General features: G+C 48.0%; 3 protein-coding genes across 3 annotated transcripts in view; 2 read left to right on the top strand and 1 right to left on the bottom strand.

Annotated features, from left to right (window-relative positions):
• The first annotated feature begins 115 nt into the window (after positions 1–115).
• LOC144126114 (BPTF-associated chromatin complex component 1) lies at positions 116–5,532 on the top strand. The gene is made up of 5 exons (XM_077660058.1): positions 116–270; positions 629–723; positions 1,273–1,374; positions 3,940–4,085; positions 5,350–5,532. The coding sequence occupies exons 1-5, from the start codon at positions 247–249 to the stop codon at positions 5,442–5,444; spliced, it is 462 nt and encodes a 153-aa protein (XP_077516184.1). The 5' UTR covers positions 116–246; the 3' UTR covers positions 5,445–5,532.
• Positions 5,533–6,630: 1,098 nt separating this feature from the next.
• Positions 6,631–13,474, bottom strand: LOC144126112 (succinyl-CoA:glutarate CoA-transferase). The gene is made up of 11 exons (XM_077660055.1): positions 13,253–13,474; positions 13,102–13,162; positions 12,886–12,959; positions 12,678–12,763; positions 12,559–12,609; positions 12,380–12,500; positions 10,840–11,075; positions 9,103–9,368; positions 8,343–8,445; positions 7,669–7,726; positions 6,631–6,892 (listed from the first exon to the last, which is right to left on the bottom strand). Exons 1-11 carry the CDS (start codon positions 13,356–13,358, stop codon positions 6,750–6,752), a joined length of 1,305 nt encoding a protein of 434 aa, XP_077516181.1. The 5' UTR covers positions 13,359–13,474; the 3' UTR covers positions 6,631–6,749.
• Positions 13,475–13,771: 297 nt separating this feature from the next.
• LOC144126109 (integrin alpha-PS1-like) overlaps positions 13,772–25,938 on the top strand; it is a 105,785-nt gene continuing 93,618 nt past the window's right edge. The window contains exon 1 of the mRNA XM_077660051.1: positions 13,772–14,110. Within this exon, the coding sequence (XP_077516177.1) occupies positions 13,884–14,110 (227 nt within the window). The 5' untranslated portion in view covers positions 13,772–13,883. The remainder of the gene's footprint in view (positions 14,111–25,938) is intronic.

Here is a 25,938-nt window from a genome sequence, read left to right as displayed (position 1 = left end):
CTATCTTGTCCGATTTACAAAAACCGTAATGAAGAGATTTTTATCTTTTAGTTTATCCTAATGGCTCATGCGTGGTCGTTGTTTCTAATTTGTTTGATACAACGCGCAGTTCTGGTACAAGAGCAAGGTCAGAACAGGTCGTAGGCAAATCCACATGAAAGATGGCGGCAGTCAAAGTGTGAATGTAGCGCTTGGTTTGTAAACAACTTTCAAATCTTTTCGAGACCCTGCTCGTTGAAGTTAAAGATGAGTCATGGAAGTGCAAGCAAGGTGAGGTTACAAGAACGGTGGATTTTCATTTTTAGTTGGCTCGCTTTCTGTCGTCGGCACTTAGGGGCGGGACAGGCGACCGAAGTTTGTTCACAAGAGCCGATTCCGTCAACGATGTAGTGCGGCTTTAGTACGGCTACGCGTCTGCTTGGGGACCGCCTCTGTCGTGCGCCGTAGCAGCTTTTGAAAGAAAAAGAAAGTCGCGTGATTCGCCGTAAAAAGTTGCGGGAGAAGCTTGCTTGACTTGCTACTGAGTTTGCTGACGCACAAGTTGTTCAGCTTCTACGTCGTCTTTGCTGCAGCAACTCGCCGCGCGAAAGCTGCGGCATCATTTTTGTTTTTCTTGTGGTCTGCGCAGGTGGGGGAAATATTCACAGCCGCGGGAGCTGCATTTACGAAGCTTGGTGAACTGGCTGTGCAGCTATACTCCGCTTCCGAGCCATCACCTGCCGGGTGAGCGCCGTCAACAACGCTTACAGCTTTGACTTTGCGCGCACAAATGGCAGTTACGATACAAAACCGTATGCGTGCATCTGCATTGAAAAGCAGCTTTGTTCTCGCATGTCAACGTAGCCACGATAAAGAAAGTGGCTGATTCCTACACGCAAACGCACCCAGGTTGCAGTCACTTAACAGTGGTAGTAATGAAGCATTAGGGGGTGTAGTGCACATATTGGTAGATAAAGCGCAGAGAGGCAGCGAACAATGGCTGCGTCCTTTAAAAATGTCATTGGGAAGTTTTATTCTTGAAAAGGTTCTGATTTAACTAGTAAGCATATATAAGTAGCATGGTTTTGAAACATGCACTTAACAGCCATGATTCATTTAATGCAGCGCAATACCTACATGTGTCTCCGTGAGAATAGCTACATTAAACATTTGCCGTCTCACATGGCTACTGAAACCATCGCATGTGCTGATGGCCTTGTATCAAGACTTAACAGGTCATTGACATCAGCGCCAGCAGTGATGCATGAATCTGAGTTGGTAACGCCCACGCAGGGGCAAGTGGACTGATGACGAAGTCGAGATGCTGCGCAGTGCAGTGAAGCGCTTTGGAGACGACCTGAATAAGCTTAGCGATCACATAAAGAATCGCACCATGTAAGTTCACGTCTGCCGGCAGCGAACATTTCACTCCTGTGTGCCTAACTCTCCTGAGCCCCAAGCACATGTGTGCCCTCATACCTGCTTCTTCTCTTCTCGCGGTGCATTGTAAATCATAATGTTTGCTGTGCTGCACTGCATTGCTTTCTTGTTCTTATTCAAGAAATAGTAATTGTCCCCGGCCAACGCACTACACTGACATAGCAGAAATGTGTCTTGGATCTTTATGCAATGCAAGTATGTTCGTAAGCATGCCATATGTCTAAGCCATTTATTGCACTATACAGACCCACTAGCTTTAACTGCGACATTATTTAGACATGAGGAAAAGGCCTTGTGCTATCTGCTGATAAGTTTTCGAAGTGCCAAACCACACAAGTAGTAACATAAGGGTGGCATATGCTGTGATGAAAAGAAACTTAAAACAGGCTCTGCAGGCAACTGCTGTTTTGTTAGGTGTGCAACTTTAGTCACGTTGCTCAGAGACAAAACATTCTACACTGTGATTATGTCTGGGCTATCTCTCTTTGGTATAATAATAATAATAATAATAATAATAATAATAATAATAATAATAATAATAATAATAATAATTGGTTTTGTGGGAAAGGAAATGGCGCAGTATCTGTCTCATATATCGTTGGACACCTGGTAAGGGAAGGGATAAGGGAGGGAGTGAAAGAAGAAAGGAAGAATGAGGTGCCGTAGTGGAGGGCTCGTGAATAATTTCGACCACCTGGGGATCTTTAACATGCACTGACATCGCACAGCACACAGGCACTTTGCTTTTTTAGATGTTTCGTGACAGTGCCTGTGCAAAACATTAATCAGCTCCAAAAAGCACTGTGTATCTTGTGGCATAATAATGCCACGAACCATGCTGAGAACGTTAGGGTCATCTTGCTTGTGTAGAGACTGATGACATAAAGTTATGATCTCCAAGCACAGCCCACGTCACGCCATGTTCTGTGATCTTGCTCTAGCAAGGAAATATGAGCAACATTGTCATGCAGGCTTGTCAGTTTGCTGAACTGCAGCTTTTGCAAGGGCTGGCAGACATGAAGGCCTGCCTGTCAGTGTTTTTTTTCTTGGCTCAGTTAACAAATGCAATATTTCCATTTTACCAGTATAGGAGGTATTCACTGAGGCCACGCTACCAGACAGCGCGAGCGTCGCCGCGACAAACGCGCCATGTTTGCGGTCGTTTCACGTCAGCTTGCGCAGTGTCACGGTACGCCGTGAGATATCCAGCCTGAATTGTTAGTGATCTGTAACATCTTTGCATGTTGTTAAATGCGTCAACGTCCAGTTTTCTTTGTGGAACACTTATTGTGCATAAAATTTGCAACAGAATTCTGTGCCGTGATTTAACCGAGCTGGCTGCCGCGACTCGGCAGCAAAACTGGCCGGCTGCATTGCACGCAAGAATGTACACGACTTGCAGCTCTTAATATCAGTTCATAACTGTCAGCTACTCATGCAGGACATATCGTGGGTAACACAGCACATGGTCAATTACCAATATTCGAAAACTGACGCTGCAGTAACTCAAATTTCCAGCGGCTGTAGTCCATGAACTGCCGAAGCCTCATTATTTCAGCAGAAAGCCAAATTGCGTCATAGCTGCTTTATTTACGCGACAAAATGGTCGAGCAGATACTGTCACGCACTCGCAGCACGAATGGCAGACATAGCGGGAATGTTTTGCAGGTTTGATTGTAGAAACATAGCGTTGCTTCGAGTGCACAAGACCTGGAATCTATAGGCCGGTTCGCAGCAATTAATCTATATTTAGTAGTAAGAGGTCACTTTCAGCAGACAGAGGTGACAAGTTAAGCTAGCTAAGTGGACAGACGTGTTTAACTACTCGCCTCTCCAAAAACGGCACTTTGGCCGTCGGTACCCTCAGCACGGATGTTGGGCTCGCCCGCTTGTCAAACAATCGCACCCTCTCATAGATTTGCATACTATAATTCCTTTGCCTGTCGGCAGTTACACAAGGCAGGCCTCAATATCAGTGAATTCAACGCACGGCAGCAGTCTTGTAGTATGTTGCACACCACGCCGGCGCCTGTACACTTGTATGGGTCGACGTTTTCACAAAGTGTAACCTTTTCAGCGTGCCTGCTCTTTTCTGTTTCGCGCAGTTCATGGCATATCCACTCAGTCACACGGTGTTATGGGTCGGACAGAAATGATCTGCAGCGAGACGTTAAATACACTCACATTTCACACATCACAAGCGAGGTAAATGCTGCGGCTGCTGCGCGTGCGACCACCAACATGGCGAATGTCGCGCCCCTTGCAGATGACGTCATGCGAATACCTCCTATAGCTTTCTGCTACATCTCTGTTGCATACAGTAGTTTTCTCTATATAGTGCAGTATTACTGTTGAGCATCCGGCAACAAATTTGGAGTGTCAATATTGGTTAACACACTTTGCATTGATTGTGAAAGCTACGTTCTTTAGAGGTCACATAGTTTTCAGAGCTTAATTAAGCACTTGGATCAATTGATCTCCAATGCAAGTCCTGTGCATGCTTTTTATGGTACCTTGCAGAAGCCAAATTAAGAACAGCATGAAGCGGAAGGCTTATGAAGAGGCAGGCATTCCCATCAAAAAAGCACCCCCGAAGGCAGAAGCGGCTCCGCCACCCCCTCAGCCCACTTTGGCGGCTGGCCTCCAAGCTCCTACCAAGTCCGCTGGTGAGTTCGTAGCTGAGGAGAACAGTGAACGGAGGCTTATTAATGCTGCCATAATGTGAACAAGAAAATTTAAAACCAGCTCTAGCCTTTATGCTGGTTTTGCTGCATACTGAATAGACCAGTAACAGTTCAAACTGTAACGGTAGCTTAGCATGGTTTATATGCAATTGTTGTCTCTAAAAAAAATTAACTGCGTCATTTGAATCCAACAATTTTCTTACTTTAGTGTATTTCATGGCTTTTTGCAACATTAATTGTAAGCAAAGTCTTAAAGGTACACTACACTAAAGAGGTATCTGAACTTGTCTTTTTACCACGGGAATGCGATCTACACGTTCCGAGCATTCTTAAAAACTTCGAATTATTGTCCTGTGTGGCCAAGTTCCCTAATTTAAATCTGATTAAACGTCCCGGCTCCCACCTTTTTTTTTTTTTAACTCAACGCTGAAGGTAGGAGCAGTGAACCGACGCGTGGAGTGCTTTTCAGCCAGTCCCACGGCGGCTTGCCGCTCTGCCATCGGCGGAGTGATATGTAAATCAGAGTCCATGCGTATTTTTATTTCCATGGGCCTAATTTGCGGCTATGTTGTCTCTGACTGAAACTATTTATTCATAGGAACCTGAAAAACAATATACAGGGAAAGCGAAGCCGCCACGGGACTGGCTGAAAGGCACTCCACGCGTTGGTTGACTCCTCCTACCTATAGCATTGTTCAAAAAAAGGTGGAACCCAGCTCTGTAGCAGCAACCTCACTGGCTACGAGTGGCACTGAAGGACATGTGTTATGTCTGCAACATGCGTTTCTTTAATAGTTACATACTTGATATGTCTTCTGAAACATTTGACCACATAGTTACAAGAAAGTTTGCATTTGAAAAGGTAATTTCTTTTATATCAAGAAGGATGCCTCTTGAACAAAGTCATTCCTAGAAATTAAAAAAAGACACAAGCAAGTGCAGCACTCACCTTAGCGTCCACTTGAGACGATGTCACGCACACTGCTACTGCATGCCTCTAGAATTTTTTCTGCCATATTGTGCGATATGCAAGCTAGGTAGCTACAAAAAGACTATCACAATGCATACACTAAGGCTCATGCCATGTTCAGATGAGAATATTGAGGTTTGATTACATCCACAGTAGTTACTGCTGGCTGATTTGTTAAGTTTTGACTGTTTATGTGGTGTACTATGTCACGGTTCTCAATGTCTTCTTTAAATCTAAGCAGTGTTTGATTCTTTTTCTCCTTTATCTTTTGTGCAGATATAACCCTAAATATGCTCAATGCAACGGAGACAGAGGTAGATGTCGAAGGCCTTGGTGGAACTGGAAAACTTGACTACGACAGCTCCTCCTAAAATTGCACCCATCATCACGTTGTCATGTGCATACTCAAACGAATCATGTCTCAGTTCAAATGAAACACATTGACCATTTCAGCTGCAATTCCGACTCCTTTCTTTCATTTTTCATGTGAGTGAAGAATTGGACACTGATGTGCACATTCCAGGAAACTTGTCTTGATGGCACCATGCTGTGAAAATCATTCATATGTTAATGTAGTTGTTCCCTTTAAGGAACCTCTAGCTTTCTGAAAGAGCTTTCTTTTCTGTAGCAGGTATAGTTATGCACTGTCTTGGATGTGTTGTTCATAGCCTTGCAGCATAGCTCTTCGTTTGTGTATTAGGATTGCTGCAAGCAATATCGGCGGTCACATCAAACAACCTTTAATTTCTGGTATGACAGTGTGCTTAGTACATGTCTCAATTTATGAGGGGGGGTTCCAGTAATGAAACACGGTGAGGGGAGATGTATGCTCAAGATACTGAGTGTGTATGCATGCAGATGTTTATAGTAACTGTCTGCCAGCTTGGTCCACTGCAAGTCAAAGGCCTTTGCCAGTTCTGTATGCCTCAATTGGCACCCAGTGCCAGGAGAGTTTCCAGGCCAGTCATTCCACATGAGCCTTTCCTGCTCTAAGAGGCCACTGGTGGTCTCTTCTGCAAGCCTCGCCACTCTTCGAATTTCTTAATGCTTTCTCGCTAGACAGTGATCCTTACTCTTCAAATTAATTACTACACCTGGTGTTTTACGCTTGTTAGACCCTCATTCACTGCATTTCATATCCCAAGTTCCTACAGAGGACAGTGTCACAAGTAATTTTGAGGTTTTTCTGAACTTGGTGCTCATGCTGCTTCTCCCAACTCAGTGCTGTGGATAGTTCCTCAGACATAGAGTGAATGACAGTGGAGTGGGTAATGACTTCCTGCCAGACACCGTTTTTGACTGGTATTTCTCACTGCTCTTATGGGGAACTGCAATCATTGTGCAGCCCTTGCAAACACACACACAAAAAAATGTGCATGTATTTCAACATAGTAATAACAGTGAGCTAGCAGACAAACTTGAAAAGCAACCTGTGTACTGGGCAAGCATGTCTCCACTAAACAATGGAGCTTCGCAAGAGCAGCAGTGACAAGCGTGGCTGCTGATTGCATGTAAGCTCTTGATACAAAATGCACTTGGAAACTGAAAACCATAGACTCCAAATATTAATGTTTTTATGACGAAAACGTTTCTTTTACAAATTGGCATGCTTTAAACATGCTTGTAGTTTGTATAAAAAACTGAGCTACTTGTGTGGCGTTCTGATTGCATCCCGGTCATGCAATAACCTTACCTGCCCGGAGTCGGGCAATGTCATTTGTGCTAAGAAACTGTGAGAGCACCTCATCTGTGTGCTCACCAAGGAGAGGTGGCGGTGATCGAACTTGGTTCACCCCTTCGCTGAATCCGACAGCAGGGCCTGCATCATTTGCAATTTATATCAAAATCTCGCTCTAGCAGACAAAAAAAAATAAGACCACAATTGTCTATTTAATCGATGGAGGCTGCAACAAATGAGCTTGACTTGCAGCGTGCATTGATAAATTCAGTGCAGCATTCGATTGCAGGTATAGTACAGTAATAGCCATCATTACTTCGTATCCCAGGACTTAATCCTGATTTCTCTCTGTATCTACACATAATGCTGCCATGTTTCCTGTAAAAAGAGCACAGCAATATGCCTAACAAAACTCTAAAACCTATTCAAATTAACCATTCAGTGCCCATTTAAATTAAAATGGATTGGATTTATTTCGGGAAAATATCTAAAGAGAACAAGTGGCTAAACATTCTTTGCAAAATTCTTTACTTTTTAAGAGAACCAGGACTTCCATATGCATAGCAATTTACATACGAGCGGCATGAGGCACTTTCGCTTTGCAACAAAAATAACATTTCCAGTAATTTCCGGGCAACACAATATGGCAAAGATAAGTAGCAATACGGAATGCAAAAGCTGCATATGTCCGAAAAATACTGCATATGATTTATATTAAACTCATATAAATTACTGTCTCTATGTACCAGAATGCCTTCTGTACTTACGTACATGACACACACAATGCTGGAGTCTTTGCAGCGATTTATGCCTCTGCACTAAGACTGCTTTTGAATGAAAAATACAGAAATGAACATGCTAGGCATTTCTTTACATTTCACTGGATAAAGCAATGTTTTTAGAATGGCCCTGCTTACCAACTAAAGATACAGTGCCAGCAGTCGTGTGAGGAAGCTTTACAACCATTTCCTTGCCCTGCAAAAGACAAGCTAAACTTTAAAACAGTTTTGTTGCAGTGCATTGAGAAAGAAGTGTTCCAATTGACACATTTGTGCATGCTTTTACAGTTGAAATAAAACATTATTTCAACATCGTGATGTAGAAGGGTGTGAACAAAGGCAAATGGAGGCTGGACAGGGAATGTGCCCCCTGTACAAGGCAAACTTACTGTGGCGGTATAACAGGAAGGTTTACCTTTCAAAAATGGGACAGTAACATAAGTTTGAACAACAAGTATTATGTAGTTACATCAACAGGCAGAACAAAAGTAAAAAAAAAAGCAAATTTGTTTGTTCATAATTGCCTAGGTGTTCATTAGGCAACACAAGAATTATTTAGAATGTTTAGCATTTGGGCAACTGAAAATCAAAGCAGTTAGTGCGTGGATGCGGTTGCCATTGTTAAATGCAGAAACATTTTTTTAAACTTGTTCCGGGCATGCAGGTATAAGCAGAAGCATTGGTTGGTCATCTCTGCATAAAATGTTGTATTGTGAAGGAACAAACTACTTCTTTCCAAAATTAGTTGCTGGTGCTTATCTTTATACTACATTGGCTAATAAATGTCTTCTGTGTGCTGCCTGAAGACCTACCTGGGGGTCCTCAAACACTTGCTGAATGGTGTTGAGTGGCCCATAAGGTATTCCCGAGCCTTCAAAGAGCTCCAGCCATTCTTTGGTTGTCTTGCTTTTAAACCTAGAACATTACGGGCCACGCTCATTACCAGGAAATGTGACCTACTCTCGGCTGTCTTGCTGAGACATTCACTAGCATTAGAATGAAACCTGTGCGGCAACATGTCTTCAAACCAATTGCTCCCTAAATCTTGTGAAAAAACAATCTTTTTGTTAGCTTCAAGTCTTTCCAAAACACTGAACACTGGTATGTGTTCAGTGTACGCATTGGTACGCAGCACTGCAAAACAACACTGAAATGCTGCATTGAACATGAAGATACTGCATTTATGAAAGCTCAAATTTCCCTGCAGTAAGAATTGAGAAAATGCTGCCACATTAAGAACAGAATACATGCTGCTATGGATGAGACAGATGTCACTTTTATATACCGATTTCTCTGTGGTAACCATATGATGACTGGCTAGCGTAAATGTTCGAAACTATATGCACAGAGTGCTCTTGATGTTTGCGTGTTCTCTATCTACCAAAACTCCACAGCTAGTCGTCTTCTGATATGAACAGTTGGCATTTGTTTGGAATTTTTCATTCAGGTGACCGTTTTCCAAGTTCCAGTAAGTTTGCAGAAGACAACAATCCACACCACTTTACCAAAATTTCATTTTCAGTCCTTTTTCTTAATCCCATGATATCATTTATGCAATAGTAGTATACTTGCCTGTTGTTCAGAATTTCAGTCAGGGTGTCCCTGTTTTTGACACGGCTTGGGTTGTCTTTGAAACGAAGGTCAGACAAAAGTTCATTAACATCAAGAACTCTGCAGAAGACCTTGAACTGTCCTTCACTAGCTGCTCCCACAGTAATGTAGCCATCCGATGTTTCAAATGCAGCGTATGGCACAATGCTCTCGTGGCTTGTCCCATGGCGGCTTGCCTCAAGGTTGGCATTGAGGTAGTTGGAAGCAATGTTGGCTAGCACTGAAACCTTTGCAGAAAAGAAGCACCATAATGTATGCTGAAGAGATGTTTCATGTTTATGGACGTTTCACACTTGCAGAAAACCACATGTTTAATTGCTGTAAATGCTGATGCAGAAATGCTGCTCAGACTGGTTAGCACCTGATGATCTGTGTGCAATGATCATGCTGTAAAAATCCACTGAAACAAAACATAGAAAATTAACGTGGTCTCTCCCACAAAACTGTACTTCCTACCTGTAACAGTTAAATGTAAGTCTGGATATTCATTTTAACTTTTATCTCTCTGTTAGACCTTGCTAAGTGTGAAATGCAAGTTAATCATAGCAGAACATCAAATGCGCGATGTGTGGATGTGGGACTTATTGGGAATGATGGCTGCCCTTTGCGCACTATTTCACTAATAATTCAGCTAGCTGAAATGCTAGGCAGAGCTATTTGGTGGGTTAGTTTTGTCATTGCTGTTTGTAAATGGCTTCATGTAAAGATTACAAAACACATTGCACCGGGCAAGGGCTTAGCATGGATGAATCATAAAAGACTCGCTAAGAGGAAGTTATCAGGGTGAACTGGATATATTTGATATGCACTGCCATAGATCTGTTAATGAGCTCGATTTTTATTTATTTTCTTCTTTCCTGTGCTAACACCTTGTTTCTCCCTCCCAGCACACCTGCATGATGTCACTCAGCATGTCACAACTTTTGTTACGTTGCCTTTGTCATTCCAATAAGCTCGGTTGCTAGTTTGTGCCTCAAAAATGTACAGCCTTTATCGAAAATATACAGCCCAAGGGACTTGCTTTTCAGCCCTGCAGTTAAGCTCTTTTCCACCGCTGAGAGATCTATTGTTTGGAGGTGTAAGAACAAAACTTAATCTTACCTTTGAGAGATTTGGAGCACTGACCAAGCAATGCGACCAACACGCATGGGCCAGAAGCAAACCAAAAGGGCTGTAACGGCTTTTATCCCCAGCTGGCAACAGCAGAGCCACTGCATCTTGCTTACGTCATAGATTGGTGTTGGTTTGGTTTATGGGGGTTTAACGTCCCAAAGCGACTCTGGCTATGAGGAAGGCCGTGGTGAAGGGCTCTGGAAATTTCGACCACCTGGGGTTCTTTAAAGTGCACTGACATTGCACAGTACACGGGCCTCTAAAATTTTGCGTCCATTGAAATTCGACTGCCACGGCTGGAATTGAATCCGCATATTTCAGGTCAGCAGCCGAGCGCCATGACCACTGAGCCGCCGGGGCGGCAGATTGGTGTTGGTTGATTACTGGAAAGCAGTTTATTGGAAGGTAAAGCATTGGCAAGCATGCTCATCTAGACAACAGGTTGCTTTGCTTGATCAAGACAGAATAAATTGTAAACTTTTTCTCCATGCATATGTCATCTTTATAAACAAGGACACTGCTGTGCAAAATAAAACTGCCCTTACATGTGGTGTGAATGCCATTTATCTCTGACAAAATACATACCTGTGTGGAGAACAAATTGCAGTTGACCCATTGTCCCCTACCAGTGCGAGTTCGCTGCAGAAGTGCAGCCATGACAGCTCCGTGAGCATACAGGCCTGTAGCTAAGTCTGTGATGGCAACTCCGACTTTGCAAGGTTCGCCTCCACGAGGTCCTGTGATGTGCAGCAGACCTCCCATGGAGGCTGCTATAACATCGTAGCCGGCCCGCTCCCTGTACGGCCCTTTCTGTCCATATCCTGCAGTGTGATTGGACAGGCAGTACATATTTTGCAAGATGAAAGGACCAGTACAGATAGGCTGGGTGACTTGCACCCACTCATATACATCCTGTGTCGATATAATACAGGCCGTCAAGTTTTCTCCTGGGCGGTGCAGTGTGGCTCAGTTTGCAATCCCAGCACTCAAAATTCCTGACCTCACGAAGGCTCTCGTCTTTTAACTGCTAGCACTGAGGATGCTGGGTGCACCGTTTTGGTACACTTGAATATCGCAATAGGTATGTTTCTTGTGCTGCACTGCCATCAAAATTCAGCTGCTGTGGCCAAGACTGAACCAGTGACCTGGTGCTTGGTAGCCGAACACTGCACCCAGCAAAGCACCATATGGCAAGTTAACAGCAAATTTGTTGCCAAAATGCAATAAATGTCTGTAACTGCCTAGTGAGCATTACACCCTAATTCCCCACACTACTGGTGATCTTTCTGTATTGCTACATACAATATTTGCCTTAACTACACTCTAAACTAAGAAAATTACTATTTCCACATGCTCCACATCTAACTGTCCATCAAGCCATCTCTCAAGCCATTAGGCTTGAGGAAAGCAATGGATCACAGACGATTGCATTGCAGTAGCCATGTAAAGGAAGCAGTGCAACAAATTTTAGCCATTTGATCACTTTGACAAATTGCTGATGTCAAATAAAAATTCTTGTAATAAACCAAAGCTTTGTCCCTGCATGCTTATGAGAAAGTGCAGAGAGTGAATCAAACTAGTTCATTTACGGTATATATTTGGTTATCTGACTCTACCAATAATGGCATTTTATAATTTTGGTCAAACACTGACTTTTCATTGTGCTGATATCAAGAGACCAAGAGTGAACCAACTGTTTGTGTTGTATAAACCATTTGAATCGGCGGTTTGTGCCTATTGTACAGTGATGAGTCTGTTGTGTACTTTGCGTATACACTATACAGGTGTTGACAGCCACTTTGTAGCACTGGTTGTTGGGGTCATTTGAGTCACCTAGGTCCCCATAGTGAACATGCTAGAGACAGGCAGTCTTGTTGCTAGAATTTATGTCCTAGGACAATCGGTGTTGGTTGGGATGCCCTGATGAAGCATGCATTGTGACTTAACTGCTCTGTCTCTTGTGACGGCTGCCATATTTACATGATGCATTGATTTTAAGCTGCTGCGAGTTCGTCACAGCCACTTAGTGATATTTTAGGGATTATATATATACAACACTGAGTACTTAAACGTAAGACCAATCTCTTTTACAGGTTCACGAGAAAGGAAAATTATCTATGCACACCTGTTATGGAACAGTAGACAATTTGAGGTGCAACAGTTTTGATGTCCTCGTATCCAAGACCAAGCGAGTCTAGCTTTCCGGGCAGGTAGTTCTCCAGAAGCACATCAGACGATGCAGCGATCTGTTGCCGTTGTTTGCATGAGGTTAAGTCGTTCAGAGGAAGTGGACCAATTGCTTACCTTCTTTACCAAATCAACACCTTCTGGTTTCTTCAGATCAATGGCCACACTCTAAATGAACAAACATGTCATGTATACAATAATAGTAATATAGCAAAAAAAAATTATGCGTGCTTCACCTTTTTGTTCCTGTTTACCGACAGAAAATAACAGCTCTGATCTCCTATAAACGGCGGCCCCCAGTTACGCGTCTCGTCTCCAACGCCTGTAACAGCACGGATATAACCAGAAAATAACTGCAAATGCGGACCTTAGTTGCTATCTTCTGTTCATAGTCCGTCGCTTATCCGAACGTCAGGTCAGAGGTGACAGCAAGGGTATGCTCACCCGGTCTCTCAATTTTAATTATCTCCGCTCCCAGATCGCCGAGTATCATGGAACAATACGGACCTGCCAGTATCCTGAAAAGCAGGTAAATACAAAAACAACCGGCTCCCGGCACGCAACGTGATCCGGACGCACAAAATGTGAGTAGGGCAGAATCAAGAAAGATTGTTTCCGAATTAGCTACTGTGTTTACTTGAAATCATCCTTCGTTCTCACCGAGTCAGATCGAGCACACGGATTCCCCGCAGTGGGTCTTCCGGGGAGATTGTTGAACCAGCTGCGTGAGAATATACGTCTCATAACGAGCACCTTTAGAGTATGGACACGCGCTGCAAAGCGTCCAGCACACTGAGGTTGTCAGCCGTACCTCGCGCAGATGTAAAAGTTTGTACCGCATTCACTTTACGAGAAGTCTGCCGCAGTGCACGTATAACACCGTTGAGCCTGGACATCACTGCGCCGAGCATCACCATCGCTTCATTCGCGTGCCTCCGGTCAATGCAAGTTTTATCTCCTAAGCACTATCTAACAGCATCTGCTGAGGCCGCCTGCACATAACTGAAGCAGACGGAAATCGCACACAAATGTTATCCACTGGATCTACACATCCACCTGTCCACTTCGCCAAGCTCAGTTTTGAAGTAATAACGTAATTACAACAAATATATGCAAACTATTTAACCTAAATCTCATTTATCAAAGTAAAAATGTATTTATTGGTTTGTATTTATAATAAATATGTTTAAAATGTTGTTTCTACTGTCTTAAAGGGCGCTGCAAAACCTACCAAGTCTAATGCGCGTATCTTGCATTAGTTGTCGAATAGGCCGCTGGAGGCGCGAGGTCTGTGTGAGAGAGGGAAAGGAGAAGCGAGATGATGGTTGGAGAGAGAGAGGCAGAAACGATCTGGGGCCGCGAGCGCTGCTAGCGAGTGTTAAACACCGAGGCTGCTGAGGCAACCGAGGTGACCAAAGCGTGTGGGTGTGCGGGGTACGGGTATGTGGGTCCGTGCTACAACGCGCACGCTTTCTGCTGCCGCTGCGAGCTGGAGGACTATTCAGACTATGTATTTACTTATAACAGTGGTGGGATTATTAGCCAGTGTGCGTGCGTTCAACTTGGAACCGAGACTACCTTTGCTGAAGCTCGGGATCAAGGGCAGCTACTTTGGATACTCCGTCTCCGAACATCAAACCGTCGAGAGCGGCACTGTCATCGATAACCTGTGAGTTTGACATACGGCTCTGTGTTCTAATAAGTAATTATTGTGTTCGGGCACATGCCTTGCGAGCTTTGGTGGCGCAAGAATTGTTTCCCTAAGTATTCCGAAAGTTCGTGGCGGGACGTTTCTCCGTTCGATGCGTGAAGACCCCCTGCTTCTCCGATCGATGACCTAAACTCCGCAACTCTCCAACGCACGCACATGCTCTCGAGCTCATCGATGACAAGGGAGAGCCGTCACATGCGCATCTTTGCGCGCTCTGTCCACACATGCCTCCGGGAGCTCGAAACGTGTGTTGCCCTCCTTGGCGTTGCGGCCTGGGGTCGCGCTCGGTCTACCGTTTCTGGAGCTCCGGTGCTATTTGGAAAGCTCGCGCTGTCGTGTGTAGTAATGCTCGGCTCCCGTCGACAACATTCGTTTCTCGGCAAAGCATTCGGGGCTTCCGTACTACACGCTCGCGTGGGGGCTGCAAAAGCGATCGGGTCTGCATCCCCGCGGTAAAACGCACCGTGTGGGCGCGTGCGCGCGCGCAGGACCGGGCGTTTTCTTTTCCTCCGGCTGCCCAAACTTGGCGCTTGCCGAACAAGATCAACACGCAGCGCGAGGCGGTGCGCCGCCGACGGCGCAGCTCGTCGGCGTTGCCGCAAGAGCATTCGTTCTGGCTCGATGGCTGCACACGGGCCGCGCGTGCTGTATGTCAGACCGCCCTCCGCCGCAACACCTGTGGCTGTAGCCGACCAAATGATGCATCAGGGCAGGACAGAGAAGGCCTTGTCTGGCCCCGAGCACCGAGAGCGGCATGTGCATGCTGGGAATAGAATTGCAGTAAAATAAAGCGCTCAGGTTAATCACGGGGTCGCCTGGCGCTGCTTTCTGCCGCTGTCGCATGAAAATTCCAGTCAGCGCATGTGTCACGGTGGCACAACAGATCGCGGCGTTTTCCCTCGGCACTGCGGTCGGACCTTTGTAGCCGAGGCTGTGCGCGCCCACCTGTGGAGCGTGCGCTGGAGACGCTTTTTCGGCGCGGCTGCTTTGAAAGTCCGCGGCCACTCCCAGCGCACATTGTTGCGCGCCGCGATAAAGGGCGTCGTCTTTCGCCGCTCGTGGGGCGAACGAGGGGCAAGAAAGCCCGGTTCCTTCGGGGGGACCCTCGTTCCTACCTTGTTTGGCCCGCCGCAACAAGTGCCGCTGACCTTGGAGCGCGCGATCCTTTGCGGCGCGTCCGTGCCCCTTGGGAGCGCACTGGCGAAAAGCGGAGAGAGAAAAGACGTTTTTGGAAGGAGGAGGTGCGAAGAATGGAGCATGTGGAGGTAAAGGAGGCACATCAAAAAATATGGAAACTTGTATTCTTCAGCTCCCTTTCTTGCTCGTTGCAATTTCAACTGGCGCCAACGAATAGAGGATCGTGCTTATTGTCATGTTGTCATGACTACCAACAGCGAATAGCATTAGGGAGTATGTATCAGCTGTACACCTGGCCGGAAACCTGAATCCAGCATGGCAAAGACAGGCGACCCGAAGCAGCTTATTCCGAGTCATCCTTCCCTCGCTGCAAGTTTTGTAATTGCCGGGAACAGTTGGCCTTGGCACAGTTGCCTTGTCTTCAGAAGTGGAAGGGAAACGAGCATGACCCAGCTTTCTCGTTCGGCGGCGCTTGGTCTTTCCTCCTGCGATTACCCCAAAGCTCCTCCGCGGGCTCGGCGTATGCTGGAGCCAAATAGCCGCGCCTATGTATTTTTTTGTTTGTTTGTATACTTGTCCCGTGCAGCAAAGCCGGTTGCGTCGGCCTTCGTTCACGATTGTCTTTGTAGTTAGCCATTTCTTGTCGGAATCAGTAAAGGCGGGAATCACATACGGTGATGGTGATGCTGATCGATCGTGGCTATATATACACTTTGTAACGGGTAGGCTGCGGGACATACCGCATTGCCAAGACAGGAAAAAAAATTAATGCAGTTGTCTACAGCGTTCTGGTTGTGACCACGTTCACACTAGACTAATTGCGGTAACTGCTTCATGGTTACGAAGCCGGTGGCGCCTAGTCGGTTTCGTATTCTCATTATGCGACTAGGTCACTCTCGCGGATGTCAACAGAATGAAATGCGAGTTTAGACTTTACCCTAATAACCTCACCTTTCTTTGGAGGTTGCAAAACGAAGCACCTAGAACAGTGCAGTACCCGGGTCCTTTATTGAAGGCGTATCACATTCTTCCGGTAAGCAAATTACATGTGTAGCGTGGTATACACATTTCATTCATTTTCCAGGCCAGCTGCGCTACAGAGAAAGCTGTATGCTAGTTGCCCGTGCAGCTGTTCCGGTTTGAACAAACTTTGGCCCGCAGCTGAAGCTGGATAGGTCTCTCTGCCGAGAGGGCACTCGCATGGGAGCAGTCACGCTTGCTCTCCAGAATCCAACAGTCTTTTTTGTTGTTTTCATCTTGCGGTCAGAAGCTGCGCACTGACTTCCTAGATGAAAGGTTGTCATCTATTCCACATTACAGCGCAGCTGTTAAAGCGCCCGTTCCTTGTTTTTAGAGGCGGTGTTGTCGGCGTAACCGACAGAGCAAGCGGAGGAGGGTGGTGCATGGTTATGATGTGTAGCGGCGTACTTGGGCGAATTGGAGAGGAGTGCACGGCGAAGAACGTGTATAAGCGGAAAATAAAAGAAATGGTGCGTTCCTATACCTGTACATATATGAAAATCTCTTGAAATCTTTATATGCCGCACAATCAAAATGTCTGAGCAGCTGTGCTGAGAATTCTAACACTCGCTTTACTCTCATTACATAGCTTTAAACTTTGAACCATATATTTCCTGCACTTTTTTGTCGGAAAAATGGGGTTAAGCGTAGTTTTTCTGTGCAAAATTTCTCGCTTGACAGGAAGGACAGCAAAGGTAACTAAAACAAGTTTATCGTTTCTGTTTTTGTTTTATTACTACCTCGAAGGCGCCCCATTGAAGGGTATTACATGAGGGTTCGATGGAAACGATCGAATTTTGTGCATCAGCTATTTCGCTGTAGTTTAGCCACTGAAGGAATGACAGCGCATGATTGCCGTCGTTTAATATGTGTTACCAGTGGGCTGTTCGTCAGTTCACAGCGCACACCTTCCTTTTTATCTGTTTCACTCCTTGCAACAGCGTCCGGCCGCCTCATGGGAAGTCCAGACTGTGCGAAGATTGCCATCGTTTTAAATGGAGAGCGCGGGAAGAGAGAGTATGCTGTGCATTGCCGCACTTGCTGGACCACTGCGACGTGTGTAGAATGGGCCGTGCCGTGGGAAAGCGCGCGGGCACCATCGTGCTGGCGACAAGGCTTGGATGCGGCCCACTTTTGAGCCGCCGTTCTTGATTAACACCCACGGACGTTCCTTTCCGCGCGCATCTTCGTTAGCGCTTAAGGAGCGCGAGTTCCAAGCCTGGCGTATACCGTAAAGAACGACGCATCACGCGAACCCGAACATCGTTCGAAAGCTGGGCCAGTGTCATATCTTCACTCGATTCTATTCCACTGTAATCGTCCGCCACACCAACTGACGTGCCGGGGCCGCAGCCAATGACGAAGGACCCGAAAGAATAGAATTGGAGTAACATTTTAATCGTGTCATCCTCACCCCGATGTCGCGACGGTGAACAAAGGATTCCGAAGTGTTCTGTCTTTTCCTTTTTTTTTACATGTGTGTGCAGAAAGCTGCTGGCATTCCCCGGCTACTCTTATTGTTTAATGAGAGAGAGCGCTACACCAAAGGGGAAAGAAAAGCTGGCAAAAACTCGCCACCAAAAGAAGTACGAGTCCTAGTGAAGTTTTTGCTTACGCTCATGCATCTATAATTAACGCATAACGTAACACGTGCTCGCTTAGTTCAAGTATACGAGACCACGTGCGTTCATTTATAACTGCACAGGTGTACACGATGTAGCGAAGACTTGTTGCCCGAAATCTTTGAATCCCCTAAGAAGTCAGCCTGTTACACATCGCTGTACGCATTGCTTCTTGTCCGCGGAATTTCTCACCAGCAACAGAATAACTGCCCGAGATGGGTGGTGCATCCCTGAGTTTTCGCCAGTGTGCGACATGTCTGCGGCAGTGCAAGTGGTGTGGCAAATTTCCGCGAGAGCATATGGCATTGTCAGCTGTTCCTGTAAACAGTGCCTCTGCATGTGTACTACAGTTCACTCTATTTTCAGTACCGCCTAATACTATTCCTGTGGTGGCGCACAGTTCAGTTTGACGTGATAGGGTAAAGATGCTGCGGATAGCTAGAATTGCCGCCGCCGCTGACTGCGTGTAGTTGGCGTAGTCGCTTGTTAAATGCTGATCGGGTTGGGCGAAAGTCTTTTACCTTACTCGTTGAAACCCTGCTTTTCCCTGCGGCAACTTCGTGTATGTATACAGGTGGCGCCCTGCAACTTTTATTTCTCTGTTTGCGTTTTAAGTTACGCTGAGCAGTGCGTCCGAATGCCGCGAGAGGGCGTGGCACTCTGCTAACTTTCGGGCTCTTGCACAATCAGACCATCGGATTTCATTACATGGACGCCATTAAAGTGCTCCCCTTCCCAAGAAATGTACACCCGGTCCACAATCAAGGACGAAGACTTGCCCGCGCCAAATTCCTCGCTGTGGACGCGGCAAGGTTTCCCGACGAGACAGCTTTCGTGGATGCAGCCTTCATACCGGGAAAGCATGTCTACTCGGTAGCAGTAAGCACAGACACGGGCGAATGCGCAACTCACTCACGCTTTACACCAAGAAGCCAGAGGTAGCTGAACAAGCAGCGATAGCACTAGCTCTCAAAGACTCGAGCTTCACAACTGTCTACAGCGACTCTAGAGCAGCCACACGAGCTTTCGCCAAGGGCGGAATAGACAAGACGACGGTACGAATCTTAGGCTGAAGTAACATCACCGATCACTCCATCGTATGGTTCCCCGCACACATGGGTAGCTTAGGGCGCGGCCTGCGGAATCTCAACGAGATCGCACACGAGGCGGCGCGAGGACTCATCGACCGCGTCCCTCCGGTTTTCTCCGCTACCCCACATATCGAGTACAGGGATCAATTATTCACGTACAACGAGCTCACTAAGCACGTTTATTTAGGCAGGCGAGAGTTTCCTCTCCCGGATAAGAAATTAACCCGCAGCCAGTCGGTCACGTAACGCTTGCTCCAACCGAACTCATACCCCAACCCCTGGCGCATGAAGCGCATCGACCCAGACTACGTCGGACAACATGTGTGTGAACAGTGCAGTGAACGTGTAGACTTGAACCATGTGATGTGTGGTTGTGCGTCGAGTGACGCCTACGCCAAGAACAAGGACCATTGGGACAAAGTGCTAAAAAGTGCTTCACTACACGACCAGCTTCGGGCTGTCCAAGAGGCCCGCGCGGCGGCGGAGAGCTTCGGGCTCTCTGTGCCGACGTGGGAGCTTCCCTCTACAGCTGGCGCCTAGCCGAGTGTCCTTCAGGACCCCTACTGTGGGATATAAAGTTTTACCACCACCACCATGGAGAAGTTTCTCAACTGCATGGTGTAGACTAGTCAATGAGCTCTGAGGGATGGGTTCTTACACTGCTGTTGTGCCGCAGCTGGCTTTCCCTTCACCGGGAGGGGTACTGCATGATGACGCAGACAGTGCGCCCTGGTTCATTCGGATATGCCTATTGTCCAATAAAGTGGGCCGCGTGCTCAAAATTTTGAAACACTGCCGCCTCGCATGGGCTGTGTCGTTGGGACGAGGAACACTCGGAGGAAAGTGCAGCAGCACTCTTCTCGAGGAAGGTCGTCTGGTGCTGATAAAGACCAAGTGCTCAAGTTTCGCTCCGGGTGTGTAACGCGTGACGAAGGGTAAAAGAGTTGAAGGTGGTTGTCCACGCTGCGGCGCGCGCCTTTTACTTGCGGCCTGCTATATCTCGAGGAGCGGCGGGATCATCGCGCGCAGTTCCTCGTCCGTTCCTTCCGTCGTGGCCCAGTTGTCGACAGTGGCTCGATTCCGCCTGTCATATCACTTCATTCTAACTGCCTTGCGGCCTGCGTCATTTCCCCTTCGCCTCTTTTTTTCCTCTTTTTTTTCGTCTTTCTTCCATGTCCTTTCATCCCTTAAAAAGGAGGAACTGGTGGGAAGACAGGCGTGAATGCGTGGAATTGCGTGCCGGTTGAAAGGGTGAGACTGCGGGTAAAATATTGAGGGTAAGGTGACCTCTAAACGGCAAGGGGTAAAAAGGGAGTAAAGTGTCCGCAAGCGCAGGGAGTGCGCTAGAGTATAACTTACTCCCATCGTGTGTTTATAGTTTGGCGAGAAACTGCAGGTGGCATCATACTACACGCTTCCCCTGTCTCTTGCGTCCGGCGGCTCCTCCTCGAGCTCGCCCATCAGGCTTCCCTCGCCGGTGAGGCCTTCGCTCCACTCAGCATCTTCACCTAGTCATCGCTTGTGCTTGGCGTTCGGGGCAGTGTTCGCCAAGTTCTTCCTGGTATGCTACCCGCCGCGGTGGGCCCGTGGCTTTAGCGTTCGGTTGCTGATACCACGGTGGTGGGTTCGATCCCGGCTGCGGCGGCCCTATTGAGATGGAGGCGATACCGATGTCGGCGCACGTTAACGAACCTCAGGAGGTTTAGATTAATCTGGAGCCCTTCAATACGTCAGCCCCTATAGTCCATGTGTCTCACTGGGACATTGAACACTACAGTTTACAATTTTTCTGCTTTAACAACTCAGTTTATAATAATTGGTTTTTGGGGAAACGAAATGGCGTATTATCTGTCTCATATATCGTCGTAGAAGTTGAGTTATCTGTAGTTAAAATTTGAATTTCAGCGTCTTCGCGCCTTTCCCTCTCCTCTCGTCACTTTTTGCGCACTGGAAGGTAGGCGCTCCTTCGCCGACCCCCCTCTGGGAGCGGAGCTTCCTGACCCGCCGGAGATAAGCGGCTTATCGGCCGCGGCCACAGTAGCTGCCTGACGTCTGAAAGAATCTAGCCAATGGCCTCCTCTCACCTTGTCTACGCAGATGCGGGGGACGGAGGAGGGCGCGAGCATGAAAAAGTCGCCGCGATGGGCTCGCCAACTTTGACGCGTGATTGTGGGTCGTCTGCTGCGTGTAGAAGAGTATTATTTGGCTCTGGTTTTCATGGCAACACAGTGCAGTGATTAAGTGAGTAATGTGCTCTCCTCGGAAGGCGTTTCAGAGCCCCTTTATCGTACACTGACATCGCATACTGTTTCTTCCGAGTACTGTTCTTATAGTGCGAGCGACTGAGTGACGGCGCGCTTACGAGCCTCGCAGCACTCGGAAACCCTGCATCCTTGAAATTTCACGTCCTCCTTGAAATCACCGGAACCGCGGCAGCGGACAGACTGCGCTAGACTTGGATACCCTGCATTCTTGAAATTTCACCTCCTCATTGAAATCACCGGAACCGCGGCAGCGGAAAGACTGCGCTAGACTCGGAAACCCTGCATCCTTGAAATTTCACGTCCTCCTTGAAATCACTGGAACCGCGGCAGCGGACAGACTGCGCTAGACTTGGATACCCTGCATTCTTGAAATTTCACCTCCTCATTGAAATCACCGGAACCGCGGCAGCGGACAGACTGCGCTAGACTCGGAAACCCTGCATCCTTGAAATTTCACGTCCTCCTTGAAATCACTGGAACCGCGGCAGCGGACAGACTGCGCTAGACTTGGATACCCTGCATTCTTGAAATTTCACCTCCTCATTGAAATCACCGGAACCGCGGCAGCGGAAAGACTGCGCTAGACTCGGAAACCCTGCATCCTTGAAATTTCACGTCCTCCTTGAAATCACCGGAACCGCGGCAGCGGACAGACTGCAAGACTCGGAAACCCTGCATCCTTGAAATTTCACGTCCTCCTTGAAATCACTGGAACCGCGGCAGCGGACAGACTGCGCTAGACTTGGATACCCTGCATTCTTGAAATTTCACCTCCTCCTTGAAATCACCGGAACCGCGGCAGCGGACAGACTGCGCTAGACTCGGAAACCCTGCATCCTTGAAATTTCACGTCCTCCTTGAAATCACCGGAACCGCGGCAGCGGACAGACTGTGCTAGACTCGGAAACCCTGCATCCTTGAAATTTCACGTCCTCCTTGAAATCACTGGAACCGCGGCAGCGGACAGACTGCGCTAGACATGGATACCCTGCATTCTTGAAATTTCACCTCCTCATTGAAATCACCGGAACCGCGGCAGCGGACAGACTGCGCTAGACTCGGAAACCCTGCATCCTTGAAATTTCACGTCCTCCTTGAAATCACTGGAACCGCGGCAGCGGACAGACTGCGCTAGACATGGATACCCTGCATTCTTGAAATTTCACCTCCTCATTGAAATCACCGGAACCGCGGCAGCGGACAGACTGCAAGACTCGGAAACCCTGCATCCTTGAAATTTCACGTCCTCCTTGAAATCACTGGAACCGCGGCAGCGGACAGACTGCGCTAGACATGGATACCCTGCATTCTTGAAATTTCACCTCCTCATTGAAATCACCGGAACCGCGGCAGCGGACAGACTGCGCTAGACTCGGAAACCCTGCATCCTTGAAATTTCACGTCCTCCTTGAAATCACTGGAACCGCGGCAGCGGACAGACTGCGCTAGACTTGGATACCCTGCATTCTTGAAATTTCACCTCCTCATTGAAATCACCGGAACCGCGGCAGCGGACAGACTGCGCTAGACTCGGAAACCCTGCATCCTTGAAATTTCACGTCCTCCTTGAAATCACCGGAACCGCGGCAGCGGACAGACTGTGCAAGACTCGGAAACCCTGCATCCTTGAAATTTCACGTCCTCCTTGAAATCACTGGAACCGCGGCAGCGGACAGACTGCGCTAGACTTGGATACCCTGCATTCTTGAAATTTCACCTCCTCATTGAAATCACCGGAACCGCGGCAGCGGACAGACTGCGCTAGACTTGGATACCCTGCATTCTTGAAATTTCACCTCCTCATTGAAATCACCGGAACCGCGGCAGCGGACAGACTGCGCTAGACTCGGAAACCCTGCATCCTTGAAATTTCACGTCCTCCTTGAAATCACCGGAACCGCGGCAGCGGACAGACTGTGCTAGACTCGGAAACCTTGCATCCTTGAAATTTCACGTCCTCCTTGAAATCATTGGAACCGCGGCAGCGGACAGACTGCGCTAGACTTGGATACCCTGCATTCTTGAAATTTCACCTCCTCCTTGAAATCACCGGAACCGCGGCAGCGGACAGACTGCGCTAGACCCGGAAACCCTGCATCCTTGAAATTTCACGTCCTCCTTGAAATCACCGGAACCGCGGCAGCGGACAGACTGCGCTTGACTCGGAAACCCTGCATCCTTGAAATTTCACGTCCTCCTTGAAATCACCGGAACCGCGGCAGCGGACAGACTGTGCTAGACTCGGAAACCCTGCATCCTTGAAATTTCACGTCCTCCTTGAAATCACCGGAAACGCGGCAGCGGACAGACTGTGCAAGACTCAGATACCCTGCATCCTTGAAATTTCACGTTATTCTTGAAATCACCGCAACTGCGGCAGCGAACAGACTGTGCAAGACTCAGAAACCCTGTATCCTTGATATTTCACGTTATCCTTGAAATCACCGGAACCGCGGCAGCGGACACACTGCGCTAGGCTTGGAAACCCTGGATCCTTGAAATTTCACGTCCTCCTTGAAATCAGCGGCACCGCGGCAGCGGACAGATTGTGCGAGACTCAAAAACCCTGTATCCTTGAAATTTCACGTTATCCTTGAAATCACCGGAACCGCGGCAGCGGACACACTGCGCTAGGCTTGGAAACCCTGGATCCTTGAAATTTCACGTCCTCCTTGAAATCAGCGGCACCGCGGCAGCGGACAGATTGTGCGAGACTCTGAAATCCTGCATCCTTAAAATTTCACGTCTTCCTTGAAATCACCGGAACCGCGGCAGCGGACAGACTGCGCTAGACTCGGAAACCCTGCATCCTTGAAATTTCACCTCCTCCTTGAAATCACCGGAACCGCGGCAGCGGACAGACTGCGCTAGACTTGGATACCCCGCATCCTTGAAATTTCACCTCCTCCTTGAAATCACCGGAACCGCGGCAGCGGACAGACTGCGCTAAACTTGGATACCCCGCATCCTTGAAATTTCACCTCCTTGAAATCACGGGAACCGCGGCAGCGGACAGACTGCGCTAGACTTGGATACCCCGCATCCTTGAAATTTCACCTCCTCCTTGAAATCACCGGAACCGCGGCAGCGGACAGACTGCGCTAAACTTGGATACCCCGCATCCTTGAAATTTCACCTCCTTGAAATCACGGGAACCGCGGCAGCGGACAGACTGCGCTAAACTTGGATACCCCGCATCCTTGAAATTTCACCTCCTTGAAATCACGGGAACCGCGGCAGCGGACAGACTGCGCTAGACTTGGATACCCCGCATCCTTGAAATTTCACCTCCTCCTTGAAATCACCGGAACCGCGGCAGCGGACAGACTGCGCTAAACTTGGATACCCCGCATCCTTGAAATTTCACCTCCTTGAAATCACGGGAACCGCGGCAGCGGACAGACTGCGCTAGACTTGGATACCCCGCATCCTTGAAATTTCACCTCTTTGAAATCACGGGAACCGTGGCAGCGGACAGACTGCGCTAGACTTGGATACCCCGCATCCTTGAAATTTCACCTCCTCCTTGAAATCACCGGAACCGCGGCAGCGGACAGACTGCGCTAAACTTGGATACCCCGCATCCTTGAAATTTCACCTCCTTGAAATCACGGGAACCGCGGCAGCGGACAGACTGCGCTAGACTTGGATACCCCGCATCCTTGAAATTTCACCTCCTCCTTGAAATCACCGGAACCGCGGCAGCGGACAGACTGCGCTAAACTTGGATACCCCGCATCCTTGAAATTTCACCTCCTTGAAATCACGGGAACCGCGGCAGCGGACAGACTGCGCTAAACTTGGATACCCCGCATCCTTGAAATTTCACCTCCTTGAAATCACGGGAACCGCGGCAGCGGACAGACTGCGCTAGACTTGGATACCCCGCATCCTTGAAATTTCACCTCCTCCTTGAAATCACCGGAACCGCGGCAGCGGACAGACTGCGCTAAACTTGGATACCCCGCATCCTTGAAATTTCACCTCCTTGAAATCACGGGAACCGCGGCAGCGGACAGACTGCGCTAGACTTGGATACCCCGCATCCTTGAAATTTCACCTCCTTGAAATCACGGGAACCGTGGCAGCGGACAGACTGCGCTAGACTTGGATACCCCGCATCCTTGAAATTTCACCTCCTTTGAAATCACGGGAACCGCGGCAGCGGACAGACTGCGCTAGACTTGGATACCCCGCATCCTTGAAATTTCACCTCCTTGAAATCACGGGAACAGCGGCAGCGGACAGACTGCGCTAGACTTGGATACCCCGCATCCTTGAAATTTCACCTCGTTGAAATCACGGGAACCGCGGCAGCGGACAGACTGCGTTAGACTTGGATACCCCGCATCCTTGAAATTTCACCTCCTCCTTGAAATCACGGGAACAGCGGCAGCGGACAGACTGCGCTAGACTTGGATACCCCGCATCCTTGAAATTTCACCTCGTTGAAATCACGGGAACAGCGGCAGCGGACAGACTGCGCTAGACTTGGATACCCCGCATCCTTGAAATTTCACCTCCTTGAAATCACGGGAACAGCGGCAGCGGACAGACTGCGCTAGACTTGGATACCCCGCATCCTTGAAATTTCACCTCGTTGAAATCACGGGAACCGCGGCAGCGGACAGACTGCGCTAGACTTGGATACC

This window comes from Amblyomma americanum, chromosome 3 (assembly GCF_052857255.1).
Source record: "Amblyomma americanum isolate KBUSLIRL-KWMA chromosome 3, ASM5285725v1, whole genome shotgun sequence".
NCBI lineage: Eukaryota > Metazoa > Arthropoda > Arachnida > Ixodida > Ixodidae > Amblyomma > Amblyomma americanum.
The sequence above is the reverse complement of the archived record's forward strand: the minus strand, read 5'-3'. Positions and strand labels throughout refer to the sequence as shown.